Below are 21,214 nucleotides of genomic sequence, written 5' to 3' on the forward strand. Positions count from 1 at the left end.
CTCAAGGTTCCTGCTCCCTAGTCCTGCCTTGAACTACCAGCTCCGTCCATCCTGCGACCTGCCCCAGGGAATAGGGTGTCCAAGATAACAACTAGGACGTGAGCGCTAACGCCCAGTACATAGACATGAGTAAACATATGTATATAATGCATGCAACATGATGACTGGTAAAGGGTCATCCGAAAAGTCATGCTCAGTACCGGCGCCACATGAGTGCTGCCACCGCACGGATCAACCTCTGGATGCAACCACACTCGTCTAGTACACCAGAGTAGACAGACATAAATGCCCCCGCCGTTGCGGTACCCTCAGTGATAGACTATCGAGTATAGAGCTGAGCGGCTCTATAGTCAGGTATAACAAGGTATAGGCTCAATGTGTATATGCACATGACATATGAATATGGAAAACGGTAAATCATATATCATGCCATATAATAATGTCAAATAAATGCAACATATAAACATGTATACTCGCTGGCAATCTCAGTCAATGTGTACGTACCTCTAGGCTAGTTCAAGTAAAGTAGGATCCTAGGTTCCAAGCCTATATTCAAAAGTTCACCATATCACTACATAAATTCTATAAGCCTTAACTAAGCTAATAAGTACTCCCAAAACTTAAACAGATTCCCGGACCATACCTTCGTCCGTAGTTAGCCCTTTGGAGTCGCTAGTTTCGGATGACTATAACCACACCTTGGTTATTCCAGAACCTCTATTATAACCGATAGGGCCCTCAAGTGTATATCTCACACTATATAACTGAAGAAAGAAACTCGGGAATTCGTATTTAGAAATGAATCTGAGAAGCCCTATTTATAGGCAAAATTCCCGGCCAGGATCGGAACTTCCAATTTCAGGATCGGAGCTTCCGATCCAGCTCACTGCATGCATGTGTGACACGTTGGGATCGGAACTTCCGATCAGGCGATCGAAGCTTCTGATCTGCTCTACGTTCATCACTTGTCAAAACTCGCGGCTGAGTCATCGAGCATTGCTGGCAGCTGGAGATCGGAACGTCCGTTCCAGGATCGGAGCTTCCGATCTCGGTGCTTCCACTGAGCTTTCGAAGTGGCTGGGATCGGAGCTTCCGATCTGGGTTCGGAGCTTCCGATCCGGCCCAAAATCAAAAGCCCAAATTAAACTCCGGAATCAGTTAATTACTAACCCTTAATCATGTTTAACATATTATTATCTTAAAATGGAATTTGGGTTACTATATTCTCCCCACCTTTAGATATTTCGTCCGCGAAATAACATCTAAAGACAAATCAAGAGAACAATATGAAACATCAAATCATGTTTTATTACAACAACTGTAATTACATCTTACATGGTAAATCAAAAGTACAAAGCAAACAACTCAGGATATTCCGCTTGCATACGACTTTCAGTTTCCCAAGTTGCTTCTTCAATGCCTCGGCGCTGCCACTGTACCATCACAAGTGGTATAGTCTTGTTCCGAAGAACATTTTCCTTTCTGTCTAAGATACGGATTGGTCGTTCAACAAAAGACAGATCTTGCTCTAGCTGAATATCAGTAGACTGAATTACATGAGATTCATCAGCTATATACTGTCGAAGTAACGACACATGAAAAACATTATGTATACTGGAAAGATTTGGCGGTAAAGCCAAACGATATGCAACATCTCCGATTTTTTCCAGTATCTGGAAAGGTCCAATAAAACGAGGAGACAACTTGTCTTTCACGTCGAATCTCATCACCTTCCTGAAAGGTGATACTCGGAGGAATACATATTCACCAGGCTCAAACTGAAGTAGCCTGCGACGAATATTAGCATAACTGGCTTGTCTATCTTGAGCAACTTTGATCCTATGCTTGATCAAATCTACCTTGTCTACAATCTGCTGCACCAATTCAGGACCCTCGACTTGTCGTTCCCCGACTTCATCCCAGAATAACGGAGTACGACACCATCGACCATACAATGCCTTGAAAGGTGTCATATCAATACTACGATGATAACTGTTATTGTAGGCAAATTCGATCAAAGGTAACTGATCCTGCCAAGATAAGCCAAAATCCATGACAGAAGAACGTAGCATATCCTCCAAAGTACGAATCGTCCGCTCTGACTGCCCGTCAGTCTCCGGATGATATGCAGTGCTCAAACTCAGAGTGGTACCCAACGCCTGCTGAAAACTACCCCAAAAACGTGAGGTAAATCACGGATCCCTATCACTAACTATACTCACTGGAATCCCATGCAATCGCACTATCTCTTGGATATATAAGCGTGTCATGCGATCATAAGAATACTCCCGGTTGTAAGGAATAAAATGTGCTGATTTCGTCAAACGGTCAACGACAACCCAGATAGCATCACACTGACGTGAAATCATAGGCAAGTGGGTGACAAAATCCATAGTCACGTGCTCCCACTTCCATTCGGGAATCTCAAGATTCTGCAGTAATCCACCTGGTCGTCGATGTTCAGCCTTGACCTGTTGACAAACCAAACATCTAGAAACAAACTGATAAACACTTCGCTTCATCCCTTTCCACCAGAATCTAGTTCGCAAGTCCTTGTACATTTTCATGCTACCAGAATGAACAGATAATCGACTCCTGTGAGCTTGAGATAGAATATCATTCCTGAGCTCCGCAACATTAGGTACAACCACTCGATTAGATAGGCACAATAAACCATCTGCCTGAAAATGGAATCCAGATGTATTAACTCCATTGGCCAGACATGCCAAACGCTGAGTCTTAAAATCAGATATCTGAGCATCTCTGATCCGAGAATACAATGGTGGCTCAGATAGAATAGTATACAACCGAATCTCATTCCTCCCTTTCTTGTTCTTGAGCGTAAAACTCAATGAACAGCACTCTTGAATCATATGAGATATTTCATTAGTCTGAAGTGCAGAAAGTCTCACCTGCCGACTCAAGGCATCAACAGCAAGATTGGCAGAACCTGGATGATATTTGATTTCACAATCATAATCCTTCAGAAGATCCATCTAGCGTCTCTGTCGCATATTCAACTCCGCCTGAGTGAATAAATACTTCAAACTCTTGTGATCCGTAAATATCTCAAATTTCTCGCCATAAAGATAATGCCTCCAAATCTTGAGCGCAAATACAATGGCGTCCAACTCGAGATCATGCACTGGATAGTTAGTATCATGTGTCTTCAACTGTCGAGAAGCATAGGCAATAACATGTCTACGATGTGTCAGAACACATCCTAACCCCTGACCAGAGCATCAGTATAGACAACATAACCTCCTGATCCAGAAGGTAGAGCTAGCACAGGTGCAGTAGTAAGACGTCTACGCAGCTCGTGAAATGACTCCTCACAATCCGAGGACCAAATGAAGGTAACATCTTTCCGAGTAAGCTGAGTCAAAGGCCTGGCCAACTGTGAAAAATTCTCGATGAACCGACGGTAATATCCCGCTAGACCCAATAAACTACGAATCTCAGCAACCGTCGTCAGACGAGACCAGTTCAGCACTGCCTCTATCTTACTAGGATCAACAGATATTCCTTCACTAGAAATCACATGACCGAGAAACACTACCCGATCAAACCAAAATTCACACTTGCTCAATTTCGCATACAACTGCTTATCTCGTAACGTTTGCAATACAATTCTCAGATGCTGTGCATGCTCATCCTTGTCATGAGAATAGACAAGAATATCATCAATGAAGACGATGACAAATCTATCCAAATATTCCCGAAATATCTTATTCATCAGATTCATGAAGACTGCCGGTGCATTCATCAAACCGAATGGCATTACCAGAAATTCATAATGCCCCTATCTGGTCCTGAAAGCAGTCGTAGAAATATCTGAGTCTCGTACCCGCATCTGGTGGTATCCCGATCTCAGATCTATCTTAGAATAGACAGAAGTACCCTGTAGTTGATCGAACAGATCATCAATCCGCGGCAAAGGATACTTATTCTTGATGGTGACATGATTCAACTGCCTGTAATCAATACACAGTCGCATCGATCCATCCTTCTTCTTGACAAATAACACAGGTGCTCCCCACGGAGAAACACTCGGACGAATATATCCCTTATCAAGCAGATCCTGTAACTGCTATTTCAATTCCCTCATCTCTGACGGTGCCAGACGATAAGGTGCTCGAGATATAGGTGTAGTTTTTGGTACTAGATCAATACCAAATTCAACCTCTCGAACCGGAGGAAAACCAGGAATCTCATCAGGGAATACGTCAGGAAACTCGCTGACAACCGGTAGCTGATCAATACCTGGACTACTCGCGGACATATCAACTGCATAGATGAGGTAGCCCTCCCCACCTGACTCCAAGACATGACATGCCTTCAGAGCCGAAACAAGTGGCATCGGAGGTCGCGCACCCTCACCATAAAAGTACCAGCTATCACCCTCAACAGGATGAAACTGTACCAGACGCTGATAACAATCCACAGTAGCGTGATACAAAGTCAGCATATCTATTCCCAAAATACAGTCAAAATCTGCCATCGCTAATATCATCAAATTAGCCGCTAACACATTACCCTCAAACTCCAGAAGGCAACCCATCACTAGACGCTTAGTTACTATCTCTTGCTCCAACGGAGTAGATACAACTAAATCCATATCTAATGATACATAAGGTAATCTATGTCTCTTAACAAAGCGACTAGAAATAAAGGAATGCGATGCTCCAGTATCAATTAATACAAGTGCAGGAATACCACATAACAGAAAGGTACCTGCCAACATGCGATCGCTTTCCTCAGTAGCCTGCTCCTGAGACAGAGCAAACACCTGCCCCTGAGTCTGGGGACGATAACCAGAAGAACTCTGTGGTACTGGCTGCTGACGTGGAACAATAGAAGCCTGAGATCCAACCTGTGATCTCGATCCAATAGCAGAACCCATGCGCTGAGGATAATCTCTCCGCAGATGTCCCTGCTGCCCACAAATATAACAAGCCCCAGTAGCCCTCCGACATGAAGCTGCAGGATGCTTCCCTCCACAATGGCTACAAAATTCCTCCTTCTTCTTCTTCTTCCCAAAACGGAACATACCTCGTGAACCACGAGATCCAGATGAAGTAGTAGGAGTAGAAGAAGAAGACGTAGGTCCAGATTGCACAATAGATTGAGCTCGAGGCTCAAAAGATCCACTAGGCTGTGCTGACATCATCAACTGTGCCCGCCTGTTGCTAGTCTCCACAATACGGCAACGGTTCACCAAAGTCTCAAAAGATATCAGGTCATCACAGACGACAACCTGAGAGTAGATATCTTGGTTCAAACCTTGTAGAAAGATATCATACTTCGACGCATCACTCTCATTGATATGAGGACTGAAAGGTAGCAGATCAAGAAATCGTTGCTGATATTAATCAATAGTCATTGATCTTTGTCTCAGAGTAAGCAACTCCATCGATCGTGCTTGGCGAACAGCCGGAGGAAAATACAATTTCTGGAACTCCCGACAGAAATCCCCCCAAGTCACCTGTCCTCTCTCAGTACGTGCCTGAGCAGCCTTGGCATCCCACCAAAAACGTGCTCGATCCTCTAGAACAAATTCTAGAACTTCCAATTTCTGATCTTCAGTACAATCGAAAGCACGAAAAGTACTCTCGAGTTTAGACATCCAACTTCTAGCTTGTTCAGGATTCTCGCCTCCCACCAAGGGTTTCGGTCCTACTTGCATGAATTTATTGATAGAGTAGTGACGTCTACCCTCATGATGACGATGTTGATCATCATGATGGCGGTGATGACGATGATGATGACCACCTCCCTGGCCAACACTACCGTGACTCTCGTCAGTCATATCCTGAAAAGAATTGCACATTAAAATCCCAAATGCGCAAGAATTCTCTAACTAATTCTAAATCCCAAGTACTAATCCCAAAATTTAAACATGCTCTGATACGAAAAATGTAGTGACCCTGCATGGTATCACCTACTAACTGGCAACTAATAGCATGCATTAAACTTAATACAGCAAAATAACTTAACAGAGTAAAACATGCGGAAACAAAACCATAAAATACATATCAGCTTAGTAATAAAATCCAGGCTTAAATCTGTAGTGATACAACCATATCGAAATTCTTAAAAGTAAACATTATACAGCTATATCGAATCCTGCTGCATAAAAAAAACTCCTCAAGGCTCCTGCTCCCTAGTCCTGCCTTGAACTACCAGATCCGTCCATCCTGCGACCTGCCCCAGGGAATAGGGTGTCCAAGATAACAACTAGGATGTGAGCGCTAACGCCCAGTACATAGACATGAGTAAACATATGTATATAATGCATGCAACATGATGACTGGTAAAGGGTCATCCGAAAAATCATGCTCAGTACCGGCGCCACATGAGTGCTGCCACCGCACGGATCAACCTCTGGGTGCAACCACACTCTTCTAGTACACCAGAGTAGACAGACATAAATGCCCCCGCCGTCGCGGTACCCTCAGTGATAGACTATCGAGTATAGAGCTGAGCGGCTCTATAGTCTGGTATAACAAGGTATAGGCTCAACGTATATATGCACATGACATATGAATATGAAAAACGGTAAATCATATATCATGCCATATAATAATGCCAAATAAATGCAACATATAAACATGTATACTCGCTGGCAATCTCAGTCAATGTGTACGTACCTCTAGGCTAGTTCAAGTAAAGTAGGATCCTAGGTTCCAAGCCTATATTCAAAAGTTCACCGTATCACTACATAAATTCTATAAGCCTTAACTAAGCTAATAAGTACTCCCAAAACTTAAACAGATTCCCGGACCATACCTTCGTCCGTAGTTAGCCCTTTGGAGTCGCTAGTTTCGGATGACTATAACCACACCTTGGTTATTCCAAAACCTCTATTATAACTGAGGAAAGAAACTCGGGAATTCGTATTTAGAAATGAATATGAGAAGGCCTATTTATAGGCAAAATTCCCGGCCAGGATCGGAACTTCCGATTTCAGGATCGGAGCTTCCGATCCAGCTCACTGCATGCATGTGTGACACGTCGGGATCGAAACTTCCGATCAGGCGATCGGAGCTTCCGATCTGCTTTACGTTCAACACTTGTCAAAACTCGCGGCTGAGTCATCGAGCATTGCTGGCAGCTGGAGATCGGAACGTCCGTTCCAGGATCGGAGCTTCCGATCTCGGTGCTTCCGCTGAGCTTCCGAAGTGGCTGGGATCGGAGCTTCCGATCTGGGTTCGGAGCTTCCGATCCGGCCCAAAATCAAAAGCCCAAATTAAACTCCGGAATCAGTTAATTACTAATCCTTAATCATGTTTAACATATTATTATCTTAAAATGAAATCTGGGTTACTACAGTTTTTAGCTACTATTTTCACGAGGAGGTTTTGAGCAAAATTGAGATATCACTGGGTAGTTTATGCAATTTTATATTTTTTTAATCTCATACATAAATTAAATAATCGCAGAGTATAATTCAGTAAAATCTCAACTACTTTGACCGTGTGTGTGGATTTGTGTTACATGTGCAACTTCTATAAAAACACGAGGATTATGATGCCTATTTAATTTTCACAAGGATAAAACGTGTATTTTCGATATTTCAGATAGGTTTGAGTGCAAAAAAATTTAATTTGATCAAAGTGGTTATTCTAACGGGTTAATGTATAGTATAAGTATATATATAAAAATAAACATTGTTTTTGTTTTTTTAATAAAATATTATAAAAAAATGAATTGACATAAGTGTTTTTTTTAAAATTAAATCTTTTTTTTTTTTTTCAATGTAATAGTTTTAGTCTTCGGAGGCTGGAGGGTGATCGGATTGGGTAAAAGTTTTCAAGTTTGTCGGATAATTTCATGTATCAATCCAGTAGTTAATAAATGTTGGTGTATCTATTTATTATTTAATAAAAAATCTTGTATCAAATATTTGTTTACTCAATCCTAACTATAGAAACAAAATTTCCTATTATTATATTATAATTATAATTATAATTATAATGTATAAATAATTGAATTTTCTTTCTTGATAAATAAATTAGATTATTAAAAAAATTTAACTCGTTCATATGCAGAGGAGAGGAGCTAAAATGCACAATCTTGAGTTCCCTAAACCAACAATGACCAGAAGTAATAGCGAAGCCCAGAGTTACTTCTCCAAAGATTTCGAGTGGGATCGAGTCAAAGAAGAAGTCGAAAGCGATCCATCCCTTCGATTCCACTTGCTCCCCTACTCTTCGGAAGACACAGCTACCCAAAACCATGATTCCGAAGCTTGGGAAAACTTTCATTCTCGTCACTCCACTGGCAAGTTCTTCAAGGTATGCAAAATTGGATCGTGGGTAGCCATTAAAGGTTTTGATGAGGAATTTATTGCGTTATGGATCATGGGTTTTTTATTTAATGGGGTTTCTCTGCTATTTCCGTTGATTCTCAGGGAATTCCACGCATTTACTCATTCATCACTGGCTTGACTTATTTCTTGTTCACAGACTGTTTTTCTTCTTGTTTGTGGCTTTTGTTTAATGAGAATGTCTTAGTTCTACAATATGTTAAACGATAATCTGTTTATCACTGATTGGCTAGCTAGTAAACTTATATCGTCCCTGCGGATATTTTTTAAAGAACTTGCTTTTTCATCACCTTATATCTCCATCTTTGCGTACGATTTCCAACTCGTTCATTCCATTTGTTTTAGTTTTTAAAATTTTCTTGAGTTGATGCTTATTTAGATAGTGATTGGTTGTAGGAGAGACGATACTTGTTGAAAGAGTTTCCAGAGTTAGCATCTTGCGAGGGTGATTCAAAGGTTTTGGAAGTGGGTTGTGGTAATGGAAGTACAGTGCTTCCGATCTTACGGTAAGCTCGATTCTTGATTCTTTTCATCATCTACATCTGCTGTTTTAGCCTTCTACTTTTTAAGACTCACTGTCTGCAAACTAATCCCTTACTAGTGGCAGTCGTCGAAAGTTACTTCACTTGGACAATCTGTTATGAGTGTTAGGCAAATCGTAGTCACATACTGTCTACTGAGCCCAACCAACAAGGGTATCAGATTTTTTGAGCTATTCTAATTGTTAAGATGTTTGTCTAATCTATTAATTCGATCCAAGTAACCCCAAGAACAATTCAGAGGTGTCTCAGTTTACCACCTAATTCCTCAGATGAGATTTATAAACAAGACAGTAAAATCAAAGCAATAAAATCAAGAACACCTATTTTACGTGGTTCGGCTATAACGAGCCTACATCCACGGGAGATAGCCACTTCTTATTAAAACCAAACCCAAGATTCAATACACTTCACCGATATAACAACAAAGAACAAAATAGACACAGATTTACAGATTCCTTGATTGAGCTTCAATCCTCAATCCCTAACTGCTCACTGATCCTTCGATGTCTTTCTTCTCTTCTACGATTCAGCTGTGTATCTCCTTGAGATTTCAGAGTTTCTGGAGAGTTGCTTCTTCCCGGTAAACTTTTCGATATCGAATTTCATTGACCCAAACATGTTTCCCACGGACGGCGCCACTATTAAGATGTTTGTCTAATCTATTAATTCGATCCAAGTAACCCCAATAACAAACACAGAGAGATCGGGAAAAGACGATTGATTCATATCAAGAAGCAACTCTCCAGAAACTCTGAAAACTCAAGGAGATACACAGCTGAATCGTATAAGAGAAGAAAGACATCGAAGGATCAGTGAGCAGCTAGGGATTGAGGATTGAAGCTCAATCAAGGAATCTGTAAATCTGTGTCTATTTTGTTCTTTGTTGTTCTATCGGTGAAGTGTATTGAATCTTGGGTTTGGTTTTAATAAGAAGTGGCTATCTCCCGTGGATGTAGGCTCGTTATAGCCGAACCACGTAAAATAGGTGTTCTTGATTTTATTGCTTTGATTTTACTGTCTTGTTTATAAATCTCATCTGAGGAAATTAGGTGGTAAACTGAGACACCTCTGAATTGTTCTTGGGGTTACTTGGATCGAATTAATAGATTGGACAAACATCTTAATACTAACTGATGCTCACATTTACATAGGAAATTACTCGTATTAAAGTGGTATAAATAAAAAAAATTTATCACTACATAATTCCATGATTTTGTAATTTTTATTTTTAAACTTAACTTCTGATTGTAATTAGAACAATCACACCGATTTATCAAGTTTGATCGAGAATTATAACAAAAACACGACTAAACCATGCTGATATTTTACCATGCAAATATATTCCTGACTTGATAAATAGATCAGTTAAAAGCATCGTACTAATTTGTGGAAAAGTGCATGTTGTGGTTGTCTATCTCTAGGTCATAACAAGCATGCTTCATTCAACATTTTTTTCTCTCTTTTATGTAAGTTTGAGTAAACCAAATTGCATCGACGATTCCTTAGTTTTCAGTTTTTACCTAAAACGGCACGAGGAAATCAAAATTTAGGTGAAGGTCATTTACATGTTATTTTGCATCTTGAGTTATTCATAAGGATAAGGTATTTCTTCTCAAGAATTATTTATCGATTTAGCATTTATGGAGTTCTTTCTGTTCGCTGGTTAATTGTTGCTGAGTTTTTATACCTTTTCTTGCAGTGGACAGGAGAGCGTCAGTGTATATGCCTGTGATTGCAGTAATGAAGCTCTTGAGAGGGCCAAAGTTGTAATTGGTTCTACTAACTCAATCTCTAATAAAAGTCGTTTCTGTCCGTTCCAATGCGATTTTTCAACATTTGGATTTCCATCGTGGCTGGCCTGCGAAAGTTGCTCAAGAAGTTTCCCGCAGACTTGTAAGTTTGGATTTCCAGGTGCCAAATGCATGATTTTATATGTTAGCCTTTTCATGTTATTATCAACTCTCGAATAAACTTGGTGAAAAGTGACTCTATTTTGGGGTTAATCCAGGTGCAAGCAGCAGTAATAAGATAAATGGCCTCAATCCATCCAACTTTGGCGAAAATAAACGTTGCATTGGTGGAGTGGATTTCATTACCATGGTACTTCACAGTTTCATTTATATGTTCTGTTAAATTGTCGCCTACACAAACCAAATATATATCTAAACTTGTCAGATTAAGCAAATGTTATCTACATTTATGTGGCAGATATTTACTTTATCCGCTATACCATTTCACGGGATGCCTAAGGCCATTGCTCATTGCTTTCCTGTTCTAAAGCCGGGAGGCCTGATTTTGTTCAGGGATTATGGTAATGTAATGGCTTACAAAAGGTTTTTTTTTTTAAAAAAAATTCAGTTTAATTCCATGGTGGGTTTCTGTCTTGTCTGGTGCTGTATGAACCTGATGACAAGATTGTTTGTGATGACATCAGGTCTTTATGATATGACTATGCTTCGATTTAAACCTGAACAAAGAGTTGGTTACCGAGAGTACATGCGATCAGATGGTACGCGTTCTTATTTCTTCAGCTTGGATGCTGTAAGAAACTTAACGTCTGCTGCCGGCTTCATCGAGGTATAATCCTTGTAATGACCACTTGTTTAGTAGAACTGTAGCACCTTTCTTTGTAAAAATCATAGGAACTAGGGTATATAATGTGCTTGATTCTCTTGTACAACTTGAAATGAGAGTCTTTGACAAGCATTGAAAAAGATGAAAGCACTTTTGTTGTTCGTGATGACTGGACTGAATCTCTTTTATTGCAGGTAGAACTTGAATACTGCTGCGTGAAGTCAGTCAACCGCAGGAATGGGAAGGTCATGAAACGAGTGTGGGTTCATGGGAAGTTTCAAAAGCCTAAGTGGAGTTGATAGCAGCCAACCTCTTTATCAACTCCTTTCCCTGCTTCATCGAGTGCACCAATAAAATGCGCGTGGACGTGAAAGGCTAGCCACTTGAACTGTTTTGTCCAAGCCCTTTCCACAGTTTCTTACCAGAAGATTTCTCATGTAATTTAGAAGTTTCACAAGTTTAGATACGAAATATTTAAATAATCACTTTTATTTAGAACTGGAATAACGTATACCTCGTGGAGATCCCCAAAAAAAAATGACTGATTACTTTAGTGGATTGAAAATCTTCCAAGTCGGGATTATGTTAGATGTTGCCGATTGAAAGCATCCCGGGTGGCGACTAGTGAGATGTATGTATAAGTTCAAGTCATTGTCCAACTACAAACTACACAGTGAGTGAGTTTAGGGAATGTTTGTAATCACTAAAGAAAAGTGATTGTTAATTTTTGGCTTAAAAAAATCATTTTTGTGTGTTTTTTAAACATAAATTATGTGTTAGCTTATGCTTAACTTAATTGAAATTCAAAAACTAGTAATGTGATGATTATGATTTTTCAAAAGTGATTCTAATAAGATCATTGTTAAAACACTCTAATCACTTATTTATCAAACACTATCCAATTTTAATTTTTAGATTTTTACATTTGTTTTCAAACACTATAAATTTTTTATTTTTCTTAACTTTTTTATAATCTATAAATTAATCACTTCTACAAAAGCACAATCTATTGCAAACACTTCCTTAGTCTCGGCTGTATAAATTATTAAAATTCTGCTGAGATGATGGTTGAATCTACATAGAATGTATATTTCCAACAGCAAGGAAAAGATCAAGAAAAGATCAAGCCGTTGTGAGTGCATTGCACAGTGATTTGTATGCGTTGGCACAACATTTGAATTTCTCTTCTGCATCTTCCTGCAAAACCCACAACATGCATTACAAATACAAGAGCACGAAATGTTCACATCTGCAAACAAAATCCTTTCAATCGCAGCTTTGAAACAATGATTCATTCAAGATAGAACACAGGTGGGCCATTTACCAAATCATTAGAACTAGGACACAACAAATTCCTACATACTCATAAAATATTGTCTACAATTTTTGAGTTTCGAGTTCTCAAGAATTCATCTCCAGAGGATCGGATAGAAACCTAAATTAATCTCGATCTCTTACATAGTTGGGAGACCTGCGGATAGTGCATATCGAACCCTGATCAGCTTTTGAAACTTTCTAAAGATCTAGCAAATGAAGACCCAGAGGATTAATGCAGATTCCCAGTCAATGTGTGTAAACTAGACAGTGAAAATCCACATGATAATTTGCATCCATCTTTCGGTCAACAAAGAGGAACAAAATAACATTCATTTATGAGGATTGGCTCAAATTTGATGAGATAGTCAAGCCATGAGGACTGAGATTTATTGAATGAACTACCATGGCACCACACTATGAAAATAACGGTTAATTATTTAGGGATAATGTATAGAAGGTGAAGATAAAAGCTGACCTGTGAAGGGCCTTGATGCTTGTCAGGATGCCACTTCAAAGCTGACTGGCGAAAACTGCATGAGCGACAATTCTGATAATTAAACATCAATAATAACAGAATCTACAAGCATGCCATCCTTCATAAAACTTTATATGAAAACATATTGCAATTTAGGTACTTACGCATACTTAACATCCTCAATTTTCAATGGGCCAGCAGCTGGTAAGCCAAGAATTCTCCGATCAGCATAACTTCCAACAATGAAAGACTTGTCATCAGATTCTATCCTACTCTTGGCACCATGTTCTTGGTATGTGCTCTTACTCCAGTCCGAAGTGTCTCTCCAATCAAATCCCGTCTCCCAGGGTTTGAAGGTCCACTTAAAGCATCTTTTCCCATAGGTAGCTTCAAATATTCTCTCGGGATATTCATCAAAATCTTCACATGAATTCTCTCTCCGATGCTTTCCTGAAAATTGACAAAAAGCGTAGTTTCACTCACCGCATATGCTCCTGTCATTACGATATTCAATTAGACTGCACCAAAAACAAATGGCAAATCTACAGCAGTAGATTAACTGTAAATGATTTCAGGATAGCAAATATAGGAGCCGGGGAGAAGAATTCTGTTAAAAAGTAAGTAGTCACAGGGGAGCCACCAGCAGGAAAAGGAAACCAGACATTTCTCCAAAAGTATTATAATTACAATAAGAAATCTCTCCCCATGATTAAAAACAGGGGTTCGTCCTCAAAAAAGAAAGTATATAAACATAACTTCACAAAAACATAATCCTGGAGTCTCATGATCTTAGAAGCAAACCTGTTATAGATAAATCAGCGTTGCTCTATGATGTTTGGACACAAATTCAAAACATAATTTCCTTGGTGAGAGATGATTTTTTTATATGAGCCCAGGCCACTCAAAAAGTCACCCAATAAGCTCCACAACTACCATAATCTCTCCCAAAAGTTGAAAAAAAAGGAAAAAACCACTAATACTTTGCAAAGAGTGATCTTGTTTTTGCCATATTTTTTTTTAAATTTTTATTATTTTTATTTTTGGTTGGACTGAAAGATAGGGGTAGAAAGGTTTCATTTCACATGCAGTGTTCAGATCATTTAATGCCCAAAATAAACCTATTATCACAAAACTTTGAGAAATGACATCATCAAACAGCTTCTAAAAATAGAAACTTGGATATCACAGTTGAGTCGAGTTCGCCAGGGCTAAGGAATCAGGCAAGATCCCTCAACCATAATAATGATCCAGTAATGCATTTGCACAGACAGGGCTATGTTAAAAAATTAACAAAATTGAATTCCACTGATGATGCCCTAGACAAGAAATTTTAAGTTGGTGACAAGGATAAATCCTATGACAAGTGCTTAAGCACTAAATTGGTGTGACCTGAATCATCGGGCACAGTGCAGAGGCATTCTCAGAAGAAGGCACGATCAATTCATACCCATCATCCAAGAGAAACTTTGCAACAACAACTCAACCGTAAAAGATTGAAAATAAACTAACGTTTCATTTTCTTGTGGTAAGCTCTCCGAGCTTGGCGAGCAGGCTTTATTCGAGATTTCTTGTTTAGCTGGTCCCCGTAGTCTGCTTCAATCTTCGAAAAAGACTTCTACACATGATACACAAACCAACTTCTTTCAATATCCGATGCAAGGAATTCAGGGAGGAAAACAAAAAGCTGTCCATTGATAGGAAGAATGGGCAACAAAAACAATTGCTGGGCATGAGATTGACTCGACTTACACAGAGGAAAGCTTTAAAGATATCATAAAAACATAAAAAGGTTCAACAAAATTTGCACAGCCAAGACATTATATGAAACTAGAGAATCCAATGTCAAGAAAAAGTAAAGTTCAGGATCATCACAAACCTAAATTCTATTTTTTCAGTATCAAGTGGTTTTATCTAAGATGAACTAGGTGTGTATTCGTTTTTAAACGATCATTTTACTCATTCTTATGGACACCATGAGTTCACAAGAAATTCCCTAAATCAAATTACTTTGCTGAATAAGAATTTCTTGTTAATAGGTTGCTGCTTGTTTCTTATTAAATCACATTGAGAAGAAATCACATGACCATTGATGCACGATACATATTTAATGAATTACATGAGTGTAAAAAAACATGTAAATATGTGTATAAATATAGCAAAAGGGAAAGGAAAATGCTACACCAGACGCCAACCACAGAAAACATATGGCAAATAGGCCAAAGGAATACCTCAGGCTCCGTTATTGAGCAGCCCCCGTTGAAGAGTAGATTTTTAAGAGCTTTCTTTGTGTCAGCACGCTTCTGCTGTACTTCATACCTTATACAATTCTGAAACAATGTTCTCGATATCATAAAACTTAGAAAAAAATTCGGCAACACAATAAAATTAATTTACCCCAAAAAACATTCTTTTTGAAAATTATATAGCATCCACATATCGGTACATCATGAGAAGCCAAGGAGCAAAAGAAATTCAGTAACATGAAAAATAATTTACCCAAAAACACATTATTCTTGAAAATTATATAGCACCCACATGTTGGTAAATCATGAGAGAGGCGCAGAGCAAAAGACGGTTCACCGAAGTTACGGTCTGACATCAGCAGCAAAATGGGTGAGTTCAACATTTCAGGATTCTGGTTATTATAAACACTGATGAAGCATGCCGAAGGAATAGGTTGAGGTTGTGAGTACCGAGAAAACTTTTGTCCTTGGTCAATAAATTTGTCTTTAAAGAGGATGGGGATGCTATATTAAGAAATTGCTAAAGGAAAGCCATAGCATGAACATTGGGAATTGGGATAAAGGAAGCTAATAAAATTAAATAGATACCTCTTCTTCTGAATGGTTTTAGAACTAGAGTTGCAGAACCAACGGAGCACTAAAACGGTTAAAGGTCCCAAAGCCTTAGGAGGGCCAAATGTATGCATAGATGAGACAAGGATGCACCATTTACTAAGTTGGATTCCTTGGCTAAAAAACTATTGCAAGATTAATTCCAATCAAGTAATTCTTAAGGTGTTGATTGACGGTGAAAGAATAATGATAAATGATTTTAAGAAACACTTGGTTCTTGGACTTAACTAATTACAGATGTATTGACCTAATAGATCGTATGAAACTTTGAGAGAGTGAAACAGAGTCGATTAAGTATTTAAACAGAAATTTTAGTGGATGAATTTGAATTTATGCAGAAGATCTTGACAGTAGTTACCATATTAACTACCCAAGAAACATAAATTAGAACAACATTACAGTTCAGCTTTCAGTCCTTTTAGATCAACAAAATCAATGGATTATCAATTAATGGGGACAAAAATATAGCAATTGGTCGCATACTTTATTCAGATCCCACTGGTAGACTCATCGTTGATCCCAATATCTGTATCCATTTAAATCTAAGTCATCCAGTGTACCAGCCCTTCCCCAAAAGTAGAGACAGTTTTGACGTATTTCATAGAAATAGTTTGATGCACCACAAAATTGATGGAACTACTTTAAATAATAACGTTTTACTATGAACTTGACAAAAAGAAAGATGACAATCACAAGTAACGGCATAACCAAACTACTAATATTCGTGATTTTGGCTAAAGAGAGGGCATAATATAGAGGAGTTCAAGAGGAGGATCTTGAAAGTTGAATTATACACGTCAAATGGTTTAACCATGGAATAATCAAACTCTAAATCACAGTTTGGTAATATCACGATAACATGGAATAATCAAACACTAAAAATGATGGTAGCTTCTTTACCTTAGATGGTTGGTGGTTGTTTATCACAATTTGGTAATATCACGATAACATGGAATAATCAAACTCTAAAAATGATATGGTAGCTTCTTTACCTTAGATGGTTGTTGGTTGTTTCCTACATCCTGCAATACAATGTCAAAATTAATGCATAAATATAAACTAATGCAACAGGCAAAAGGAAAAAGATCAACTTATAAAAGTTCCCCAAACTAAATTTTTCGAGTTGGATGGTGTATGGAAAATAATGAACCTCATTTAAGTTTTACGAGTCAACAACTAACCAATACTCTAATTTTTTAAGGACTTGGTATAATAATCCTGTAGACCTATACGAACAGATTACACCATTGGCAAATGCTAAAAATTATCACATCATAGCAATTAGCAAAGCAGTCCATCACTATCTGAGTAATTATTATTTTTTAACAACGATCCGATTAGTGAACTTAGGAATAGCAGAAGCAGCAAAAGTTAAAACCTTCATCTAATAAACTTCCTTCCAACAGCCCAAAACCATCGTATCATTGCAGGTGATCAGAATCGTTGAGCTACTTTCGGAATATAAATAGAAACAATCATCCAGATTCCAGACCAATTCACAACTTCAACATAAATTTACATTTCTCTTCTTGATAATAATTAAGCAACTGTAATACCAGTGCCAAGATTAAAACTTTAAGTTACAGTCAAGTTTAAGAACTTTTATAACAGTAACACCTGGGTGGTATTTATTCCCAATTCCTTCTCACTACCCTAAAATGTTCTCTAATTCAACATTGCAAAAACACAAATAAACTCAAAAGAAATGACCGAACTTACAGCTTTAAGCTTGTGTTTCCATTTCTCAAAACAAGCATCCGTAGAATGGAACGAAGCCCAATAAATAGTCGAAGGATTTGCCGTCGCTGCTGCCCTCATGGATCGAGCAATTGGGGCCTCGAGAATCACAAAAATTCTCCATCTCGACAAAATTTGCATAATAATACATACACGACCACTGCTGAATTGTTGGACAATTGAAAGACGAATCCGAACGAGCCTGAAATAGCGCCAATTCCAGTGGCGACGGAATATGCGAAATGTCGCCGATTAGAGACGGTTCTCTAGACATCTAGAAGCATGCTGATTAGCGACGGTACAGAGATGAAACAAATTCCGTCGCCATATATCATTTTTGTTGCTAATAAAACCTTAAGAATAATTAACATTTTTTTTCTTCTTATTATTTTTATTAATTGAAGAAAAAATATTAAAAATGATAGTTATAAGTAATAAGGTCATTTTTGTCCATCTATTAATTTGACCAAAATGATTATTGTAAAGTATTCATGCATTATTATATAGAATAGATAGATAGAATAATGTAGTATTATAGTATTATATACAATATGGTATAGATAGTAAAGATATGCGATTAATAATTTCAACATACAAAAAGTAGTACTTTTATATGTTGATCGAATAAAAAATATATTTCATAAAATTGTTCCGTGAGACTGTTTTGTAAGAGTTTTTGTATAATTTATTTTAGTAAAATCTAAAAATAATTAAATAATTTGTTGATGCTAATTAATAACCTAAGATTTAAAACATGATCAATGAGGTTATAAATTTATGCACGAGAAATATCATGTACATAAGTTGCTTAGTTAATATAGAAAGTCCTTGTGTATTTCTTTTTTATCCATATTGTATCGTGGTAATTTGTATTTTTTTGTTACGTAAACACAAATGATTTTATGCAAAGTGAGTTTTGAAAATTATGTTAAAAACATGCATGAGCGATAATATTTGATGTAAATTCTCTGTGATCATTAAAATTTGTGGTTGGATGGAATGATTTGAGTTTAATTGAGTATATTTGATGGAAAGATTTGAAATGAATCCATGTTGAGATGGATGATAACTGAAAATTGAAAAATAACTAGTTGAGATTTGAAATTCATTGTCAATGGATTTATTCGGATAAATCAATAAAATTATCATTATGGATTTGAAATCCTTATGTTCAATGGAGGGGTGTATTCGTTGTAGAGATTTATTGACTTTTTTAAATGACATACTTTTGTGGAGTTGATAGATTTCTACATACTTTTATAAAATCTAACATAATTCTAAATATTTTCACAAAATTTTGCAGATTTGTTTTTATGACTTTGATTGACATTTGTATTTTTCTAGAACTCAATTTTGCAATTTATTATTGTGATTTTTAATTTATTTATTAGAATTAGTAGTTGAGTGTCAATAACTTATATTTATATTTCTTTAAAATAAATTATTTCTTTAAAATAATTGTATCTATCAATGTAAATAAATTTTACTTATAGATTTGATTTACAAAAATCGATAAATATTATTAAATTTATTGCAATTAAGCAATTAATATAACTCTATAAAATTTGAACATATTTAATTTTATATAGTATCCTTATTTACATGAATGATAAATTTTTTTATTAAATTTTAGAAATAGAAAAAATATGTTTGTATATATATATGATTTTTAATATAATTAGTATATATGGTGTTAGTGTTTGTATATAAATTATTTTAATAGAAATGAAAAAAGTGTACATGCGTTCGAATTAAATGTCCATTCAAATCTTTGGGTTGAACCAAAGACAAATATTGACATTTTATTGTTGTATCTTAGACTTTAATTATTGTACTTAATAAAATTCTTCTAAACTTTTAAACCTCACAAAAGTTATTAAAAATCTATAACCAATAATATATGGTACCAAACAATTAACTATATCATCTCTCATTCGACTAATGATATTTTGATAATTTTCATTATTGAAATTACTCTATCTTCAGTTGTAGTTGCAATTGCAATGAGTAAAAGTAATGTCAACTTTAAGGGCCTGTTTGAAGTTATTGACTAATGCCTAATTGATTGTTTTTTTAGGATCTCATGTTTGGGTTTCATATTTTTTGCCCATTAGATATCATACTGGGTCGATTCATTATCTACCTCTATTAGAGTTTCATTGATATTTTTGCATCAATTTACTTTTGTATACTCTCTTTTCCCCCTTTTAGTGTGGCCCAAAACTTTAATCTTCCTTCTTTCAAAAATTCTTTTTTTCATCTTCCCTCTCATTATGTAAGGCGGTCGTGGGGAAATGTGGTTCGGGTGGAATTTAAAAATATTATCTCTTTTCATTAATAATGTTAATGTATATATTAGTACACCAAAGCACATGAGTTACACGTGCAGAAAATATATTTTTATAAATTTAAATTTATTTATAAATAATGATAATAGGTAAATATATAGTGGTAACTATAAATTAGAATAATGTGATAGTGGAGAGAGGACGTGAGAAGTTTTTTAATGATAAACCAGGGAAAAATACGTGTGCAAAAGAGAAGTTTATTTATTTTTTAAAATCAAAATATGAAGTGAATGGAAGGTATTTAGTGGGTAGTTGATAGGAAATGGTAAATATGGAATAAATAAATTTGGTGTCCTCAGAACTCAAGGTAGTTACTATAATAGACACATATTTTATATAATAGTATAAATAGTATAGATTATTTTTTGCCTCTTAATTATTGAATATGTTGAAAGAATGATAAGGATAAATTTGAAAATCTATTAAAATAACCAAAAGTAGTTTCTCTATTGAGTTTAACCATTATAATATAGTAAGGATATATATTTACATTTAACATTAAAGACATAAACATTAGAAAGAATTTTACGCATAATTTCTCAAAATAAATTATTCAACAACCAATATTATTTGAAATTCACTCTTATTACATTTTTAAAACAAATTCGTCATTTTTTTACATTTTATGATAAATATTTGTGCAAGAATAGAAATATTTAACTAAATTCATAAACAATATAAAATAGTACCAAATAATGAAATCAAATACGAACAAAAAATATACATATATGTAGGAGAGAGATACTAAATTACTGTAATAAAAATTAATAAAATAATGACGCAACTATCCATTAGTAAATAAAAAAAATGAAAAGAAACACAAAATAAAATAGTACCAAATTGATTTTTTATTTTATTTATGCATAGGTAATTAAGGTATTTCATTCATACGGATATTATAATTCATCCTCTTTTATAATCAAAACACACAATATTATTAAGCACCTAAATTTTAATACTTTAAATCTAAATAAATTATCTTTCTCAATATATCATCATTTATCTTATCTTCTACTTCAAACGGTACCTAAAAGTAA

At 36.3% G+C, this 21,214-nt stretch overlaps 2 protein-coding genes across 3 annotated transcripts; one reads left to right on the plus strand and one right to left on the minus strand.

The window, feature by feature from the left end:
• The first annotated feature begins 8,067 nt into the window (after positions 1-8,067).
• LOC140866391 (uncharacterized) lies at positions 8,068-12,169 on the plus strand. Of its 2 annotated transcripts, none has more exons than XM_073271368.1 (7): positions 8,068-8,297; positions 8,726-8,835; positions 10,571-10,782; positions 10,880-10,971; positions 11,080-11,182; positions 11,306-11,448; positions 11,640-12,169. In XM_073271368.1, exons 1-7 carry the CDS (start codon positions 8,097-8,099, stop codon positions 11,742-11,744), a joined length of 966 nt encoding a protein of 321 aa, XP_073127469.1. In that variant the 5' UTR covers positions 8,068-8,096; the 3' UTR covers positions 11,745-12,169. The 2 variants fall into 2 exon arrangements, with proteins under 2 accessions (XP_073127469.1, XP_073127470.1); XM_073271369.1 differs by having other exon boundaries at positions 10,571-10,764.
• Positions 12,170-12,452: 283 nt separating this feature from the next.
• Positions 12,453-18,136, minus strand: LOC140865762 (uncharacterized). Its single transcript, XM_073270523.1, has 7 exons — positions 17,812-18,136; positions 17,085-17,114; positions 15,466-15,564; positions 14,747-14,852; positions 13,402-13,687; positions 13,238-13,292; positions 12,453-12,642 (listed from the first exon to the last, which is right to left on the minus strand). Exons 1-7 carry the CDS (start codon positions 17,968-17,970, stop codon positions 12,568-12,570), a joined length of 810 nt encoding a protein of 269 aa, XP_073126624.1. The 5' UTR covers positions 17,971-18,136; the 3' UTR covers positions 12,453-12,567.
• Positions 18,137-21,214: the final 3,078 nt, after the last annotated feature.

The sequence above is a fragment of the Henckelia pumila genome, chromosome 4, assembly GCF_033568475.1.
Source record: "Henckelia pumila isolate YLH828 chromosome 4, ASM3356847v2, whole genome shotgun sequence".
Classification (NCBI taxonomy): Eukaryota; Viridiplantae; Streptophyta; class Magnoliopsida; order Lamiales; family Gesneriaceae; genus Henckelia; species Henckelia pumila.